Raw genomic sequence first — 18300 nt, 5'->3', positions numbered from 1 at the left:
AGTGGTGGTGGAGCTGATCATTGTGTGAGAATACCACTTTTGCACTTCCTTTGTGCTGCTGCTGCTGCTGCTGCTGTGTTACTTTTATTTGTTGCTGTGTGCATACGTTTTTGGTTTTCTTTGATAGCAAAGCCAAAAGTTGTGATTGTCAGGATCCTGTCTCTTCTCCATTCTTTACCTCTTGCTATGCTGATGTGTAAGATTGGGCACAATCCCTTTCTTTTTAGTTCCAGGGCTGGAGCTGAGGAGGCAGAGGCAGAGGTTGTTTCTGTAGGTATTGGAGGCTCTGAAGCTGTTCTAATTGCTTTGGCAAACTTGGAACTTTTTCTTGGAACCTCTTCTCCAGCTTGGCCCTGTTGCGGCAGGCAGTAATTGTGCTGCAGTTCAGAGGGCAGCATAATCATGGGACTGATTCCTACCTATTCCCTTATCCAACCTGAAGGCTTCAGCTGCTGTTGTCCCACTTAACTGAAGTTGATTAATTAGTTGCCATCCCGTCTGTTTGAGAAGGCAATGTCTGTGACTTGATTTTGTATGTAGAGGTTGAGTCTTCCTTATCCAGAATTCCAAAATCTGAAATACTCCAAAAACTAAAACTTTTTAAATGAGTGGCTGAGATAGTGACACTTTTGCTATCTGGTGGTTCAGTGCACACAAATTTGGTTTCATGGACATTATTTTAAAAATATTGTATAAAATTATCTTCACAGAGTGTATAAGGTGTATATGAAGCCTAATGAATTTTGTGTTTAGACTTGGATCCTATCTCCTAGATATCTCGTTATATACGTACAGGTTTAATGCAAATTCAAGTATTCCAAAATCCAAAAAATCCAGAACACTTCTGGTCCCAAGCATTTTGGATAAGGCAGACTCAACATGGTTGTTTTTTTTTTTTTTGGGGGGGGGGGGTTGATCCCTTTGGATCTAGTTGTTACTGTTTCCTAGTGAGTGAGAGTGGGAATATGGCCTTAACCTGAGAATTAGGTTTCTAATGCTATATGATTTATAACCTTTAAAATCATGGTCTTCAGAACAAGTTATTATATAAGTAATGGCCGCCAGAAATATCAGTTAATATTCCTGGCTTGTATAATTATATCCAGTTTAGACTGAGCAGTCTGTTGTTTTCACACTTTCTATTTTAGGGTGCAGCCAAACCAGAGAGTCATCCCTACACTGATACTGTTGCACTACTACTATGACTTTATGGTGACAGACAATCTAGGAAGTGAGATCCTGGGTCCTTGAATACTATGTCTCTGACTTCATTGGTTTGAGATAATATGCTGTGTTTATAGCTATCATTGCAGAGATATTTAATCTGTAAGATTTTAAAAGTGTATTCTAAATAGTGATGTCGAAGAAGTAGCGGCAGCTACAAAAGTCACATCAAATCCAAGGTCTCTTTTGCATCTATTTCAAGTTTTTGATAGGCATTTCTGTGAACACATCTTCACTGGAGGTAGTTTTGTACACTTTTACTACATGTGGAAGCTCCATATGTATGTTGGCGCATTTGTGGATTGTGAAGCGAGGCTTCTCTTTGTTTTCAAAGTATATTTTAGATCACAATGAGAACCAGATAAGCCCTGCTTAGTGAACAGCTCACGGTAACCCACAATTTTTATACATCTTATTACAAATAGAAATTCTTAAAATAACAGGTTGAAAATGAGACTGTCTCTCCTCACTTCTCTGGGATCCATATGGTAGCAATTGTATACAGTCGGCCCTCACTTTATGTGGGGGATCTGTTCTGGACCACCCTGCGTAAAGCAAAAAGTGTGTATGCTCAAGCCCCATTGGATAGAAAGGGTAAATTGTTTGTATTGCTGGGCAGCTTCAGTGTAAGCTGAAAGCCGCCTATAATGAGCCCCTGTGTGGCACAGACTCATTGTATAACAAACCTTTTTTTTCATTAACTGCTCATGGTAAAATAAAGAAGTTCAGACAATGCCCTTTTGCTTATGCTAAAGTTTGTTTTACCCTTGTTTTGTCCGTGATAGAGAAACAAAGATGTTTTTGGCAGCCTCTGTGACTTCCAGTGTTTGTAATCCCAGCAAGATCTACCTGCAAAGGTACACTCTGAATACAATCCTGTTGCTTGTTTTATTTCTGGTTTGTATCTTGCAAGGTGTTCTTTCTGTGCGTCATGCTGCTGGTTCTTCTGCCAGAAGAGGCATCTGTTTTCACATGCAGTGAATATTTAATTTGAGCTGTTACTGGAAATGCCTATGTTTAACAGTATTTCTTTTTGGATAATTTTCTGAATCTCAGGCGTCATTGTCCAGTCTGTTAAAAAGTATAATGTGATGGAAAATTTGCTATCTCTGCAGCTCATAAATCACTGTTATAATTTAACATATTTTGGCAGTCATGGTAAACTCCTCACTTTGATTTTAAGGGCGACTTCAACATGGCAAGCACTTTTTAACATGAACGCCCTTGAGTTCTCAGCATAAGCTATGGATATTTGCTCCAGGTTCATGTCAAACAATGCATTCTAGATAAAGTACAGTCGGCCATCCACTCTTGTTTGAGTTAGGGGATCTGTGAAAGTGCAAAAACTGTGACTATCTCTGGGCTGCCCCAAAACACACCATCACTGGTGACAGATCCTTCCCCTGACCTCTCTCCTTCTTCGGTCAGCAGCCCCAGCGCCAGGCTCCCAGTTTTATAGACAGCAGCAATAGCAGCCACTGCAGCCACCGGATCATTCTCCCCACCTCTACTTTCACCTTTCCCTCCTACTTGCCAGCAGCCCCACAGCCAAACTCATGGTTTTACCAGGATCTATTTCCACTCCCCTTTTTTCTTCTTCCTTCTTTCTACTGCCAGAAGCCCCAGTGCCCTTTCTTTTATAAGGGGTGTGCAGAAGAATCCTGGTAAAATTGGGAGTTTGGCTCTGGGGCGCCTGGCAGGAAAATGGAGGAAGGAGAAAGATGGGATGTGGAGAAGGATCGGTGGCTGCAGTGGCTGCTACTGCTACTTCTGTCTATAAAACCAGAAGTTTGACTCTGGGCTGTTAAAGAGGAAGACAAGGTGAAGAGGCTGACCTAGTTAAGCAGCAGCTAGTTCAAAAACGAATGAGCAAAACCACGAAAGGGAAACCTGCGAATGTGGAGGGCCCACTGTATTTTACAATATGTATGCACCACCTGCACTTTATCCATGTTTGATGCCACATTCAGTCTTATTAGAAATACTGTATTGTAACAAGGGTTCGAATACCAGCTCAGCCATGAAACCCGCTGGGTGACTTTGGGCAAGTCACATGATCTCAACGTCAGGGAAAGGCAATGGTAAACTTCCTCTGAACAAATCTTGCTAAGAATACCATATTATAAATTCGCCTTAGGATCACATAAGTCAGAAACATCTTGAAGGTACATAGCAGCAACAACAATTGCCACTTATTCCCTAAGTGCATGGGTAGGGCAAATGGATAGGAAGCAAGATTCATTGTTAAAGGAGCTTTGATTATAACTCAGGAATCTACCACCTCAACATCTCTCTACTCTTTAAGTCCGGATATGAAATATGTTTGCAAGAACAACAATAAGTTGGTCAGAAGGCCAGTTTTGTCAGAGTGTACTGGCAAGTTCAGTGGTGGCTGGAACTCATTTTTCAGGGAATCAGAAATCACCTCCAATCACTTTAAGGCATATTCCTTGATTTTTTTTTTATTTTATTTTTTTTGGAGGGGGGAAACAGTATTTCCAAGGCAAAATGTGTCCCCCTAGACATGGTTTTTGTGTGTCTTTTAAAAAGATGCTTATACCTCAAGCAAATCAGGGTTAGGGACTCTGAGTGGCTCAAGAATCATATGACTGACCAATTTGTAATGATGCATCTGAAGAAATAGGCTCAAGTCTACAAAAGCTCATACTACCAGCTTCTATCTTTCAATTAGTCTCAAAAGTACTGCATATTGTAATAACTTCTTAATTATACTGTTAATACTGTATTTGTATTGCTACAATCAGAACGTGTGGATCTGTTTGGGGCTTGTCTACATTGGTCAAATAAAATGGGCTCACCTCATCTTCACAGTCGGCTATCTAGATGACATATAGGCTGAATCTAGGCCTTTAGGGCTTTAATCCAGAGGAAGAAAAGAGATGATTTAATTTGGATTTTAAACAAAAATATGGATATTTCTCTCTCTCTCTCTTTCTCTCTCTGTGTGTGTGTGTGTGTGTGTGTGTGGATTGTGCTCCATAATAATGTCAGTATGGGGTTTGGGGAGGGAGGAGCTTTTGATGGGTGGGGCTGGTTGGATCTGGCAAACCTGGTGTGTGCCACCATGTTTTTCTAGGTCAGTATATGTATAGTCATGAGATCAGTGGTGAAAGTTTAGATCCGTTTACCCACTCCTTCCTTCCCCTGCCCAAGTGTTGCATTTGTTTGTACTGTTTTTAACCGTCCCATGCTGATCTCCCCATCAATTTTATGTTATCTTTGTTTTTACTCATCTCTCCATCTGATCCTCCCCTGATCATTTTCTCACTTGCTTCCTCAGAGATCTCGTTCACTCACTCCCCCCACTCCATACATACATTGCAGATCTCCACATGAGTGAGCGACTGATTTACGAGGGGGGGAGAGGATTGGAGATGGGGAAAAGTAAGAACGAGGATGACATAACGCTGATTGGGTGGGAGGAGGATCAGAAAGGTAAAAACAGTATAAATGAGCATGACAGTTGAGGGAGAAGGGTTAGAGTTATCTAACCCCTCATCACTGATCACATGGCTGGACATTTTCATACATAAAATATACATGAGATACCATGTTATTGTTTTCTTTTTCCATCATATATGTTAACTTCTTTATATTTAAACTTCCCTCCTGCACTCATTGGGGCTGCAAAGGGTGAAAGGAGATTGGATGGGGAGGCATCTGATCAGAGTGGATCCAACAGATGGACAGGCAAACAATAAGGGCTGTTGGCTGATAGGTGATTGCATGCTGGAAGGGGAAAAGAAATGAGTTCAGCAGGGGAAAATGTGTGGCCAGTTATGCCAGTGTCATCTCACTATATGTGAGTGTGTGGCCTTAATGGTGTCACTCTGGGTTCACTGTGGACCTAAATAAATGCAAGGTGGGGTTGATTTGTTTTCATCAGTGCAGATGCATGCTGGGAGTTTGGGAACTAATTCACAGATCTGATATATTTGCTACGGCAGAAGAGAGAAAGAACCAGCAAAGAAAGCTTTTATTAGCTGAAATCCATGAGTGGGGTTGTACTGCGTTATGTTCCACAATCTTCCAACCTTTAATTAGGGCTTTGCTCTGCTTAGTGGTTGGAGCAAGGGACCAAGTATGGTAGCAAATATGGTAGTGATTCTGTTGATATTGGAAATCAGGTTCACTGTGCTTTTGAAAGCCATGGCCTTAAGTTTGGAAGGCCTGAGCAGGGCTGTTGATGATAGAGTGACTTGGAGGTCTCTTATTCATTGGGTCACCATAAACCAAAGTCAGCTTCATAGCAGTTAATAACATATTTGCTTATATTCCAGAACTAGGACTCTGTTTTTTCCCTTCAGTCTCTATTGCCCTGCTATTATTGCAGTGGCTTATATGGGAAGAGTCTGTCCCTTTGAAAGGATGTCATATTAATCCACTGTTTGTTTGGGACTACAGTGTGCAAGAGGGGAGATCACTTGACAGATTGCAACATGCTGATAGATTGCATTTAGGTTCCTTGATCACAAGTTTGTCTGTGCTATTTAGTAAAATGTCAGAGGAGTATGGTTGTCATAAGGAGGAAGAAGTTATATACCGTATACTTGACTATAAGTCGACGGCATGTTTTAGGGCCAAAATTATGGATTTTGATATGACCCATGGATAGGTCGAGGATAAAATCTAGGGGCATGTAACAAAGGCTCTAAAGGATGATGCAAAGGAAAACCATGCCAAAGAATTTACAAAATTCTAGAAGGCACAACTGTGCTCAAAATAAAGGTTGGCTAGATGAGAATAGAGGGGGTGGGCAGTGATTCCTGGGCTGATTACAATGTTGCCTTTCACCAGGGGATGGTGTTCCTTTTTTAAAATAAAGAGTTAAAATACAGTACTTACAGAACCTATATTGACCTGTGGATAAATCGACTCAGATTTTTTTGGCTCAATTTTTTGACTAAAATTTCTAGACTTATATATGAGTATATACAGCATGAAGCCATCTGGAAAACACATACATGTGAGACTTCAGTCCTTTATTTACTGAGAAGATGTCCATTGAACTTTGTGGAACATACTTCTGAAGTGATGTATAGAATTGCCCTGTGAAAAGCCAAAAAAGAAAAATGAACACAAAACAGCAACAAATTAGAAGCACATGCTGTGTGAAGACGTGGTTTAGAGAACCATAGGATGTGGAGCACAGTATTAAATGGTACTTTGATGTCCAAAATAAAACACTTACTCACTTTTGAATTTAAGACATCTGTCTTTCAATTAAATTCTTTGTATATTATGCCTCTTTAAACATTACCTGCTTATTTCTGGTTGTATCAATTTGGAAAAAGTGTGGGAGAAAAATCTCAAAATCTCATCTTGGTCCTTTTCTTTTAGAGTCAAATGTCAAGCTGCTTCCCTCCCTGGTGTCCAAATGCAATCTCTTTTTAATTAAAACAGAAAGGAAAAGCCAATTGCTTGGCTTGTGCCCTTGGTTGATAGCAAGGAAGAATGCAGGTTGGCTCCCTGCAAACAATCCAGCCTCAAGAAATTACCACGTGCATTGCCTTGCAGAAAGGACACTTTTGCCATTCTTGTTGTTATCATACAATTGTCTTTGTGGTCACCTAACCCAATTCTTTACCCTGCAACCCACTTAATTTTTTTGGTTCTTAAAAAAGGTAATTTTTGTAAAGTAGGCACATGCTTCTTTTATATGTTATGCAACTTGGTACCCAGAATTTAGCCCTGCTGTCCTCAGGTTTGGGGGGTGGGGGTGGGCAGTTTTTTTTAAAAAAAACTCAGACCATATTTTTTGGTTTGTTTGTTTGTTTAAACCAATTATTTTTGTATTAATGTCTATGATTAATATAGGACTAAATCAGAAAATTAGGTAACAAAATGCAGTTAAGATGTTATGGCTACTAGCTTAAATAATAACTACTGTATATACTCATGTATAAGTCTAGAAATTTTAGTCAAAAAATTGACCCAAAAAATCTGAGTCGACTTATCCATGGGTCAGTGTAAGTACTGTACCTTAACTCTCATAAAAATAAAAACCATCCCTTAGTGAAAATGCAAGAGTGTGATCTTTCCTGGAAGCGCTAACCTTCCTCTGTTTTCTCACCCATCCTTTAGTGTGAACACAAACAGTTATGCCATAAAAACTGCTCTTTTAAAGCAAGTTCTTTTGGTTGAACTGAAGGATTTGCTTCTGAATGGCATTTCTAGCACTATAAAATAAAGTGATTAAAAAGAAGCCACTGACTCTGGAAACTGGTCTAACAATGATCAACTGCCAAAAAACTGCTAAAGTTGAAATTTTTATATTCAGTCTGTCATTGTTGTTCATGTTAATGGGGGTTTGGAAAATAGTAATAATAGACAGTCATAATCAGTTTTAAAAACCAGTTTTTAAACAGTCTTTTTGTTTAAACCAAGGATTAAAGCATGGTTTAAATCAGCCTAGTTTACAGTAGTCAACCCTGCCTGTCCTGGAGAAACTAGAAAAGCAGAACAGTCCTAAATGAGAGTATGCTGGGGAGCAGCATGATTGCCAAACCTGAAGCCCTGAAGGAGCAGGTGGAATGATTTTGCCAGGGCTTTGGGCCTAGTGGAGTTCTTTAAGTTTGTTGTTGTTGTTGTGTGCCTTCAAGTCATTTCTAACTTATTGTGACCTAAGGCAATTTGGGATTTTATTGGCAGGATTTATTCAGACAGAGTTTGCTATTGTCATTCCTTGAGGCTGAGAGGGTATGATTTGCCCAAGGTCACCCAGTGGGTTTACATGATGTGAGCTGGGATTTGAACTCATCTTCAGAATCATAGTCCACAGCTCAAACCACTACACCATGTTGGCTCTCCTCATTAAGTTTAGCCCATTTAAAACCCTGGGGAAATTAATTGCACCAGTTTCAGTCTGACAAATGCGAGGGACCAGGGTAAGGCCCTTTTGAGGGAATGGTGTGGATTTACATCCAATAGGTTGAAAGCCAGCCCTTAACATGCTATGTAAAGATTTCTTGCACTAGGTAGGAAGAAACCCTGTGTCTCTGTTAGGCGCGCTGGAAGCAGCTCTCTATCCATGGAAATCTCCACAGGCTCAGTGGGAATGGGACATGTCCTTCATTGGTGGCTGGCTGATGGGCACCTCTTTTAAATTGTAACCACTTCTGGCAAGTAACACCAAAGGATTAGGATTGCTCTCCTTGTCTTTTGATCAGTTAGGTTAATCAAATAAATGTTTTGATTAGAAAGTGTAATTGTAAAAAAAACTGAGTATAATTTTAAAATGTGCATTTTAATAAGAGAATCTGCAAAAGCAGGAGGAGGGAGGCAATATTTTAAAAGAGGCATTCCCCCTTCTCTCACACTGTAACCTAGATAAAGAAAAGACGGAACTCTTATTGGACTGCATGTTTTATTCGTGAGAAGAATTTAAAAAGTTTCATAAGTTCTCATATGATCTTTAGTAACTTTTAACAAAGCCTCCAAGAAGTGGTATGAATACAGTTGAATATGACAAAGCCTGAAAGCCTTTACCTTTAGCACTTGCAAGCAATGGATTATTGGGGTGTAACTGATTATAGTGTTTGATAAGTTTGGCTTCCTCATTCCTCAGTTAATCTTCCGCTTGTATGCAAAGCCGCACCTGTTGCCAGGTGAAAGTCAATTTTCTTATTTGCTGCACTGCACTGTGGTTGGAAAAGTATCTTGAAATCAGAGCTTGGAAAACTTGCTGGTAGGTAGATTCAGGGATTTGTGGTCAACCCAAGTAACTTTTTAAAACTCTTCTTGAAATGAATGGATGTTTTTGGTGGGTTGATACTGAAGCACTAAGGTCACCTATATGTGGTTGAAATTGTACTGAGGAGTGGCTGTAGTTCTGTGGCAGTGTGCCAACCCTGTGCTGTTCATAAGATGGTTCCTCCTCCAATTAAAAAGTTAAGTGACAGGTAATCTGAAAGACTGTTAGAGAGCAGCTGCCAGCTTTTAGTCGACATGCTGACTTTCAGCTGTGTTGGACTACTATCCCTCCAGGTCCACCTGATGTGGCCAGTGAGAAGGGATGAGGGGAACTGTTTTTGTAGAGGGCATCACATTGTGGAAAGTAGAGTAGATGTTACTGAGTTAGATGGGCTAGGCAGGAATTTGTTTAATGCAGCATAATGTGACAGCTTGGAGAAATGTGCTATGCTTATAGGATGCTTGGCATTGACAATGGCAAAGAGGACTTCTTGCATTATGCAAAAGGTGCATCTTAATGGTAGAAAGGGAACATACCAGATACATCATGCCAGTGTTGGGGAAACTGTGGCTCTTCAGATGTTACCAGATGGCATCTTTCATCAGCTCCAGCCGGCAAGAAGATTCACCAGGGGTTGTGGGGATTGTAGTCAAATAGTTACTGGAGGGCTGTAGATTCCCCATCCCTGCTTTGTGTAGTCAGCATATACGACATTCCTTGTTTCTCTCTTCAAGGGACTTGACCTCAGGTTTTTTTTAAAAAAATTATTTGAGTTTCATGATTCACTGTTGAAAAAAAGTAGGGCTAGCCAGTGAAGTTCAGTGATTGTCCAGATGGAACATTTGACTGGCAGGTTTGCTTACTGAAAGCTACTACACAGTGAGATCCATTGTTTTGAAAGGGATGATTCTGTAGTGGGGCTTCACAAAAATATTATAACACCAGGCCAGCATGTACATCCATTTTCTGTAACATAAGTTAAGGAAGAGGAGATTAGGATCTTCATTGAGGTTATCGAAGACTCATGCACTTGTGGAATATTTGTGACTCGATGCTCTATGAGGAGCGACTTAGGGGGCTGGGTGTGTTTAGCCTGGGGAAGAGAAGGTTAAGAGGTGATATGATAATGCTGTTTTAATGAAAGGATGTCATACTGAAGATAGAGTAAGACTGTTTTCTGCTGATCCAGAGAACTGGACATGGAGAAATGGATTCAAACTGCAGGAAAAGAAATTCCACCTAAACATTAGGCAAAATTTCTTGACTGTAAGCTGTTTGATAGTGGAGCACACTCCCTTGGAGAGTGGTAGAGTCTTCTTTGGAGGTTTATAAACAGAGGCTGGATGGCATCTGTTGGTGGTGCTTTGATTGTGTGTTCTTGCATGGCAGGGGGTTGGACTTGATGGTCCTTGAGGTCTCTTCGAACTCTATAATTCTATGAATTTATACTGTACAGTTCCCCCACTGTTCTGGCGGTTTTGAAACTCGCATCACTTGCTTATGCATGAGGGATGAATGGAGGGGGAAACAACGGGGTGTGTGTCAGAGGCTTGAATATAATGGGGCTTGAATATAAGCGACACTCCATTTTTGCAAGGGGGTCTAGAACGGACCCCCTGCAAAATAAGAGGGGTGATCGTACATTCAAAATGGCAAAAGGCAAAACATGCCATCCCCAGGCCCAGGAGCTGGTGATAGAAAGCATGGTTGATGCAGGGGGTGGGACCTTTCTGCCAAAGGGCTGTACTAATGTCTGGGCTGTACCATTTTAGCTTGTAGATATAGGCAAGAGACGAGGAACTGGGAGGCTAGGGGGCTGCATTAGGTTTCCAGGAGATTAGGATCTTCAGTGTGAAGAGAGGTATCCTCCACTTAGGGTTGCCATAACCCGGCTGCAACTGGGTTTTTCCCGGTTTTGGCGGCACCTGCCCGGTCACGGCACGGGTGCAGCCAAAAACCGGGAAAAGCCCGGTTGCAGCGGGGTTGCTAGGCAACCCTGGGGCCTCGCTGCCCTCCTCCTCCTCCACCGCGCATGCCCGCGTGGAGGAAAAGGAGGGCAGCGAGGCCTGGGGCGGAGGAAGCTGCAGGGAGGCGGCGCCTCTTGGGCGCAGCCGCGCCAACCTCCCTGCCTCCCTGCAGCCTCCTCGCCTCCTTCCTGGTCTCCGCGGGGGTCAAGAAGGAGGCGAAGCCCCGGCCATCGCCGGCAGCCTGCTCGCCTCCTTCCTGGTCCCTGCGGGGGCCAGTAACGAGGCAAGGCCCCGGCGATGGCCGGCGCTCTCCTCGCCTCCTTCCTGGTCCCTGCGGGGGCCAGGAACAAGGTGAGGCCCCGGTGATGGCCAGTGCTCTCCTCACCTCCTTCCTGGTCCCTGCGGGGGCCAAGAAGGAGGCGAGGCCCCGATCCTGGCCTCCGATCGCGGCGAGGCCCGGGGCCCAGGCGGGGAGGGAAAGCCTCCTTTAGTGGAGGCTTTCCCTCACCGCTTGGCTTCCGCTCCCCGCCGCGATCGCAAGGGGAAATGTAGGACAAAATTTTCAAATGTAGGACACATTTTTGTGTGTCCTACATTTGAAAATTTTGTCCTACATTTTTCCCGGTTTGGAGGTCCGGCACTATGGCAACCCTACCTCCACTGCATCTCTGGCAGATAAATAAATAAATATTGTTCCAAAGTGGCCCCAAATGCTCTGTAGATGGTGGGGGGTCATTTTAATAATGTTTATAGCCTCCTGGTCCTTTTTAGGCGCAAGGAAGGACTTCTAACAATGGGAAGTGACTCAAAGTCACTTCCCGTTCACTTCCTTTTTTAAAAAAAGAGCATCTTTTGGGCCTAAAATGATCCCCCCCCCAAAAAAATATGGCAAAATTTCCCCTCCATACATCATAGAGGGCATTGTAGGGGCAAAAGGTTTTCTTGGACCGTAGGGTGCCTGGAGGAGGGGACAGCCTGCAGGCCACACTTTGTCCACCCCCGGTAGGTAACATGATTGAGAGCTTAAAAATAAATTATTGGGACTGAATACAATTTCTAATTTCAGTGTGTGCAGATCCACCAAACTAACTGTAGAATTGATAGTTTGTTGATTTTAACTGGTGTCAAGTTGACGTTGACTTATACCAACCCTATGAATGAGAGACCAGCAAGACACCCTGTCAACAGTCCTGCTCAGGCCTTATAGACTCAGATTCTTGGCATCCTTGATTGAGATAGAGCCTTTCCATCCTGGATGTGGTCTTCCTCTTTTCCTGCTGCTTTCTACCTTACCGATCATTGGGCCCATACAGACAGGCCAAAATAAAGCTGCTTCGGGTCACTTTGGAGGTATGCTGTTTAATTGATGCATGTGTCCTAAGAGTCCAGAAGCTGTGCCAAAGCCATGCTCCAGTCCTAAGGAGTGGAATGTGGCTTTGGTGCAGCTTCTGGACTCTTAGGATGCATGCATCATTTAGACAGTTTACCTCCAAAGTGACCCGAAGCAGCTTTGTTTTGGCCTGTCTATATGGGGCCATCATTGTCTTTTCTAGTGAGCCATGCGTTCTCATAATATGGCTAAAGCATGCCAGTCTCAGTTTAGAGATCTTGGCTTCTAGGGAGTGGTCAGGCTTGATCTACTTGAGTTGGAACTTGTCATTTCATTTAGCCCCAGGGCTATAGAAAATTAGCAAATTGGGATCAAGTGCATTTTCCCCTCTCCCTGATATTCTTTGTTGAGTATATGTGGTGAGTATTTTTGAGTGGCGGAGTAGCCAACCACCTGAGCCTTTATCTGATTCTATACATTTCAGGCATGAGTTTACTCCCTTCATGAAAAGTAGGCCAAAGGCAAATAATCCTTCTTGAAAGCAGTCAACTTGGTTTTCCTAGTACTGAGTTTTGCTGTGGGATGACTAACCAGACTCAAAGATATAGTACTGGTTCTTCTTGTTATGTGACTTGGCATGTTACTACACACATAAAAAGCCCTTTTTAAAAAACATTCTTCTAAACACACTGAATAGTTCATTGTGTTCTTTGCAACTGAATTTTAATTCCTATATGAATTATTTTATTTTATTGTTATTAAAATGTCACTGGTTCATAAAAGTATGGCTTTCTGTATTGGGAAAGCAGATGTCATCAGGGAAGGGAACCAAGGCGGATGTAGAGGGACCTTAATGGATAGTTCCAGAGGTTACTTGCTTGCTTTCTTATGCAATTTATACTTGTACTGTAGTACAGGATTTCTTCACTTCTCCTTATTGTAAAAGAAAAAAGGTATGTGGTATTTATACTGGGGTTAATTCTAACCAATTTATTTCTTTTCTTTAATCTTGCAACTAGAAGGCAAATAGTTTAGAATTTAAAAAAAAGCTTTTGATAGCCTTCTAGACTTTATTTTTTACCAAGAAAGCTGGGTAAAATTAAATGTAATGAAAACAGAATCATTTGTAAATATTAATGTTGTAGTTCAGACTCACACAATATCTGTTTGTAAAAGAAAATAATAACTCATAGCTCAGCCTTTTCTTCAGTTTGTTCTGAATGTACACCACTTACCTATCTGGTTTGATGTTTGCCATTGTAAAAACTGGATATTTAGATTATACGGTGATTTGTATAGAAATGTGCATTTTGCTTTTGTTACTCTATAAAGCACTAAAAATTGACCAATTTTCAACATTAGAGAAAGATGTTTGTCTCTATGCTTTTTCCTTTATATAGTGCTCCAAGGATTGTTTAAAAAACTGGATAATGTATGTAGATGTGAAGCCATGGAGAACCTCCCATGTTTTTCCAGGGTTTTTTTGGGGGGGGAGGGGGGAATAGAAATTTTGAGAATAATTAAAAATGCAATATTAATGTTCTGTGCAGATTGAAAGATTGAAAGTAATTGTTATTTTAGAAAATGAAAATGCATTTGACGTATATACAGTGCGCCTGCATCATATGTGGGTGCCTTTTACACAGCTTCCATCTTATGCTGGAAGCCCTGCACCATTCAATGAATGGTGCACCCACGGCACTTGCACTGCATGCACAAGCCCCATTATCCTCAATGGTACTCAAGCATAGGTGTAACTTGCCTTACACGGCGGGGTCCGGAATGGATCCCGCATAAGGCAAGGAATCACTGTACTTGACTAAAAGTCAACCCTCATGTATAAGTTGAGGTCAGGTTTTGGAGGCAAAATTATGGATTTTGATATGACCCATGGATAAGTTTAGAGTGAAACCTAGGGACATGTAACAAAGGAACTAAAGGGTGAAGCAAAGGAAAATAATGTGAAACAATTTACAAAATTCTAGCAGGCATAACTGATTATGCTCACACTAAATGTTGGATGGATGAGAGAGTGACCGGGGGTGGTGGGGTGGTGGTGGTGGCAGCAGTGTTTCCAGGACAGATTACACTCTTGCCTTTCACTAGGCGATGCTTTCTTTTTTAAAATAGACTTTAAAGTACAATACTTACACTGACCTGTGGATAAATCAATTCAGTTTTTTGGGTCAATTCTTTGTCTAAAATTTCTAGACTTACAGAAATAGCATTAGCAAGTACATTTCTATACTGCTTATCAGTGCAGTTAAGCACTCCCTAAGCGGTTTACAATGTGTAGATTAATTGCCCACAACAGGCTGGGTACTCATTTTAGCGACTTTGGAAGGATGCAAGCCTGAGTCGAGCCTGAGCCACTGGTAGGGATTGAACTCACAACCTTGTGAATTTGTGAGTGAGTGGCTGCAGTACAGGCATTTAACCACTGCACCACCAGGGCTCTTGTAAGTGTAAGTATATACAGCAGTCCTTGAACAAAAGAACTGCAAAGGTAGATTGGAGAGAGAAACAGCAGAATTTGAGTTCATCCACAAACTACAGTCCATCAGCAACTGGTTAACAAAGACAATGGTTTCCTGACTCACTACATACACTTCAACACTATCTGACCCCATCCTCATGACCCCAACATTCATCTATTCTCCTCACCACAGGCTAGTTCCATTACCAAACTGGATCTTCCAGTTCATCTCCATGCACAAATGCTAGTTTCCAATGGCTTTGTGCACTAACCACCGTTAAAGGTGAAACTGCAACTTCATTTCCATACACAAAGGATTTGTAATTTGAATTGACATCCTCGTATGACAGTGCTATATATATTTCTATGCCTGGCTTTTACTCCATTAACTGATCTGAGGAAGTAGACTGAAGGCTACAAAAACTCATGCTGCCAATTTCTTTTTTTCCGTTAGTCTCAAAGGTGCTACAGGATTTCTCTACATACTGATTCTACAGACTAACACGGCTATATCTTTGAATAATTATATACAGTAATTTAAAAATGGGTTTGCTTTGGCCAAGTTCAAAGTATCTGGAGAGATGAAGGTTCACCTCACTTGAATTATGTCACTGTTATGACAGCATTAAGAAGAGAATTGTAGGAAAATGGAAATGTTCAGATGTTTAGAGTAAATAGTAAACCAAGGCAAGTCTAAGGTCCATTTCTGTCATAGACTGCTACAATACTCAGTGCATAATGGGATTTCAGAAATGTGTGTCCCTAGACATTGGAAGCTATCTACATGGAATTTTCTCCATGGTTTTTTTTTTCTATGAAAGCAAATCAAGGAAATTTGTACACATGTGCCTAGTTCCTATGCATCTCTTATGGTGGAGAAGCACCTGTTCTAATCAAGTGAATGCTGAGAACCAGCTGCTTCACAAGAGGCCTTAAAAAAAGACTTCAGAAATCACTTTTCTATTATTGTCTCCAACAAGCCATTGTCTCCCACAAGCCAATGTGCTTCCTGAGGATTCTAGCTCTCTAGGCATGAATATTAGGCACTGAACATTAGGCACTGAATATTAGCGTGTTAAAAAGTGTTGAAAAGGTAGATAGATGGGAGTATAAATTGTTGCCTGGACCTTCAGCTGTTTGCATTTAATAATAATAATAATAATTTTTATTTATATACCGCTTTTCCAAATTTAGTTTTGTTAATATTACTGTGATTGCCAAAACTTTAGCTAGCTCTAAGTCTTCTGAGCATCGGTCAGTAAACTCTTCAAAATGCCTTTGAAATGGTCATATAGCATGTCATCAGCCATTACGTATTCCACTCTAAATTTCTTGCAGAAAGGGTAGAATGCAAGAATATTTAAAATTATTGTTATTATTTTATGCACATTTGTTTAAAGTGCACATAGCCATTTCTTCAAATTTCTGTTTTAGAGATGTGCTCTGCTCTGAGTTTCAGCATGTTAAACTCTTGTTTTTGCTATCTTTTCTAGAAATAAAAAATGGCATTTCGAAAGGCAGTGAAAGGGACTGTCCTTGTTGGAGGAGGTGCTGTAGCAACTGTTTTTGGACTCTCACAACTTTCTCAATATAGAAAAAAGCACGTGAGTAGAATTTTTTTGATATGCTAAAGTGCATGTTAGTTGAAACCAAGCAATGTGTTGCTCTTTCATTCCAATGATATCATACTGTCCATGTTCTGCAGGGGTAGTGCAATTGTAAGCAAAATGAGAGAAGCTTCAATTAAGAATGAGCTTAGTACTGTTATTAAAAAAGTGAGGGCAGGGGAAAGTGGCATTACTTGCTTCTTTTGCAGTCTTAAATTCTCTCCCTGTAGCTAGCACATTGAGAACTGCTACAGTTAGCCCTCCTTATCCACGGATTTTTTATCCACGGATCCAAGCATCCATGGCTTGAAAATATTTCAAAAAAGTATAAATTCCAAATAGCAAGTCTTGACTTTCCATTTTATATATAGGACACCATTTTGCTATGCCATTAAATTTAATGGGACTTGAGTATCCACAGATTTTGATATCTACGGAGGGTCCTGGAACCAAAGCCCAGTGATAACAAGGACCCACTGTATTTTGTTGATGGCATACAGATTTAAACTCCCTGATTTAAGTCAGCAAAGATTTATATGTATTTGCCTTAATTTTCCATATTATTTAACAAACATCAAATGTAAATTACAGCTTAATATATTTTGATTCTTCCTGAAAGCCCATGCATGTGGTATCCAGTTACCATATGCATTTCTGTTGTGAGGGGTGGAGTATACATGGTCCTTCAGAGGTTGGTGTCCTCAGGTCCCATTAGTCTTAGCATAGATAGTGGTGTGAACTGATCCACACGTTTTCCATCCCTCTCCTACGTAAGTATCATTATTTGGGCTTTCTGTATGTTTATAGTATACATTATGATTATATGTTTTTTTTCCATTTAAAAAGAGCAAAAGAGGAAAGAATGCAAAAAACTTAAAAGCAGGTGAAAGCAACAAATGCTTTTTATGTTGTATTCTAGCTTCTCCTGTAAGCTCTTGTGGCGGGGATCTGTCCTGTTATTTTAAAACACTGTATATATGGATATGGCATTGCTGATTCGTTTTTACCCTTTAGTTGCTGTTGACACAACTGCTGTGTTTTTGTGGGGAGGCTGATTTACCAGTTATGACTTTTGGGAATTAATAATAATAATAATTATTATTATTATTTATATCCCACCCCATCTACACACAGGCAGTCAGGGTGGCTTGCAACATTAAAATTATACAAATCATATCCCCCCAACCCTCCCTCCCTTAAAATATAATTAAACACTTTACAATTAAAACATGTTTAAAAAGATCAATAACAGTTAAAACAATAAATATAAACAAACAAACAAGCAACTCTATGATTCTATGATTCTATGACTGGACAGGTAAACAGCAGTGGGATTGGTCCATTGCTTTCTCTCTTTGGTGGCCAGCTGTCTATTCAGGAAAGGCCTGCTGGGGAAGTCTGGTGGCAAGGGGATTTCCTGGGATGTCAGCTCACAGCTGTTGAATCAGTTAACCTGGTCTATACACATAATGAACATATAGGCATTAAAATTCCCTATTGACAGCTCATTATCTAAGGAAGGAGTGGGCAACTGTGTGAGATGTCCTTTTCTGTCCTGGAAGGGAAGGCAAGGAGGTTACCTGGAGCCTCTGCCTGAGGGAGAAGGAAGAGAGCTATTTCCTTATAAGATGTTAAAATATGAATATTTCAGAAATGTGATTAAAGACATGTCTTGCTTCTCTTCTCCCTTGTCTACATCCCTCACCACTGTTTTATGGTTGTGAATTTTCTTAAGAGAAAGGAAATCAGAAGTACAGTATGGGAGAAAAATGTAGTCAACATTTCTTAGTGAAAGCTTGAGGCATAGAGAGACAAAACTCTGGCAAGACAGTAACATATGATTGCTACATTTCCCTTTTCTTCTAACTTGCACATCCATTGTGTGGCATTGCCCCCTTGTAGCTGTTGCCTACCCACACCCAATATAGGACAGCAGGTGGAATATCACTGGAGGGACTGATGCAAAGGAGGACATCCCATTT

At 40.9% G+C, this 18300-nt stretch overlaps 1 protein-coding gene across 3 annotated transcripts in view; it reads left to right on the top strand.

The window, feature by feature from the left end:
• The window catches only part of GPD2 (glycerol-3-phosphate dehydrogenase 2), a 136142-nt gene that overhangs the window by 10914 nt on the left and 106928 nt on the right, over window positions 1–18300 (top strand). For 2 of the 3 annotated variants that reach the window (XM_089519991.1, XM_089519993.1), the window contains exon 2: window positions 16205–16315. In XM_089519991.1, coding sequence (XP_089376117.1) covers window positions 16214–16315 — 102 coding nt within the window. In that variant the 5' untranslated portion in view covers window positions 16205–16213. Of the gene's footprint in view, window positions 1–2009; window positions 2082–16204; window positions 16316–18300 lie in introns of all 3 variants that reach the window. The other variant, XM_089519992.1, reaches the window with a different exon arrangement.

The sequence above is a fragment of the Sceloporus occidentalis genome, unplaced genomic scaffold (genome assembly GCF_023333645.1).
Source record: "Sceloporus occidentalis isolate IW3139 unplaced genomic scaffold, rSceOcc1.0.p SCAF_4, whole genome shotgun sequence".
NCBI classification, from domain to species: Eukaryota; Metazoa; Chordata; class Lepidosauria; order Squamata; family Phrynosomatidae; genus Sceloporus; species Sceloporus occidentalis.
Note: the sequence above shows the minus strand (reverse complement) of the source record. Positions and strands in the feature narration are given on the sequence as shown.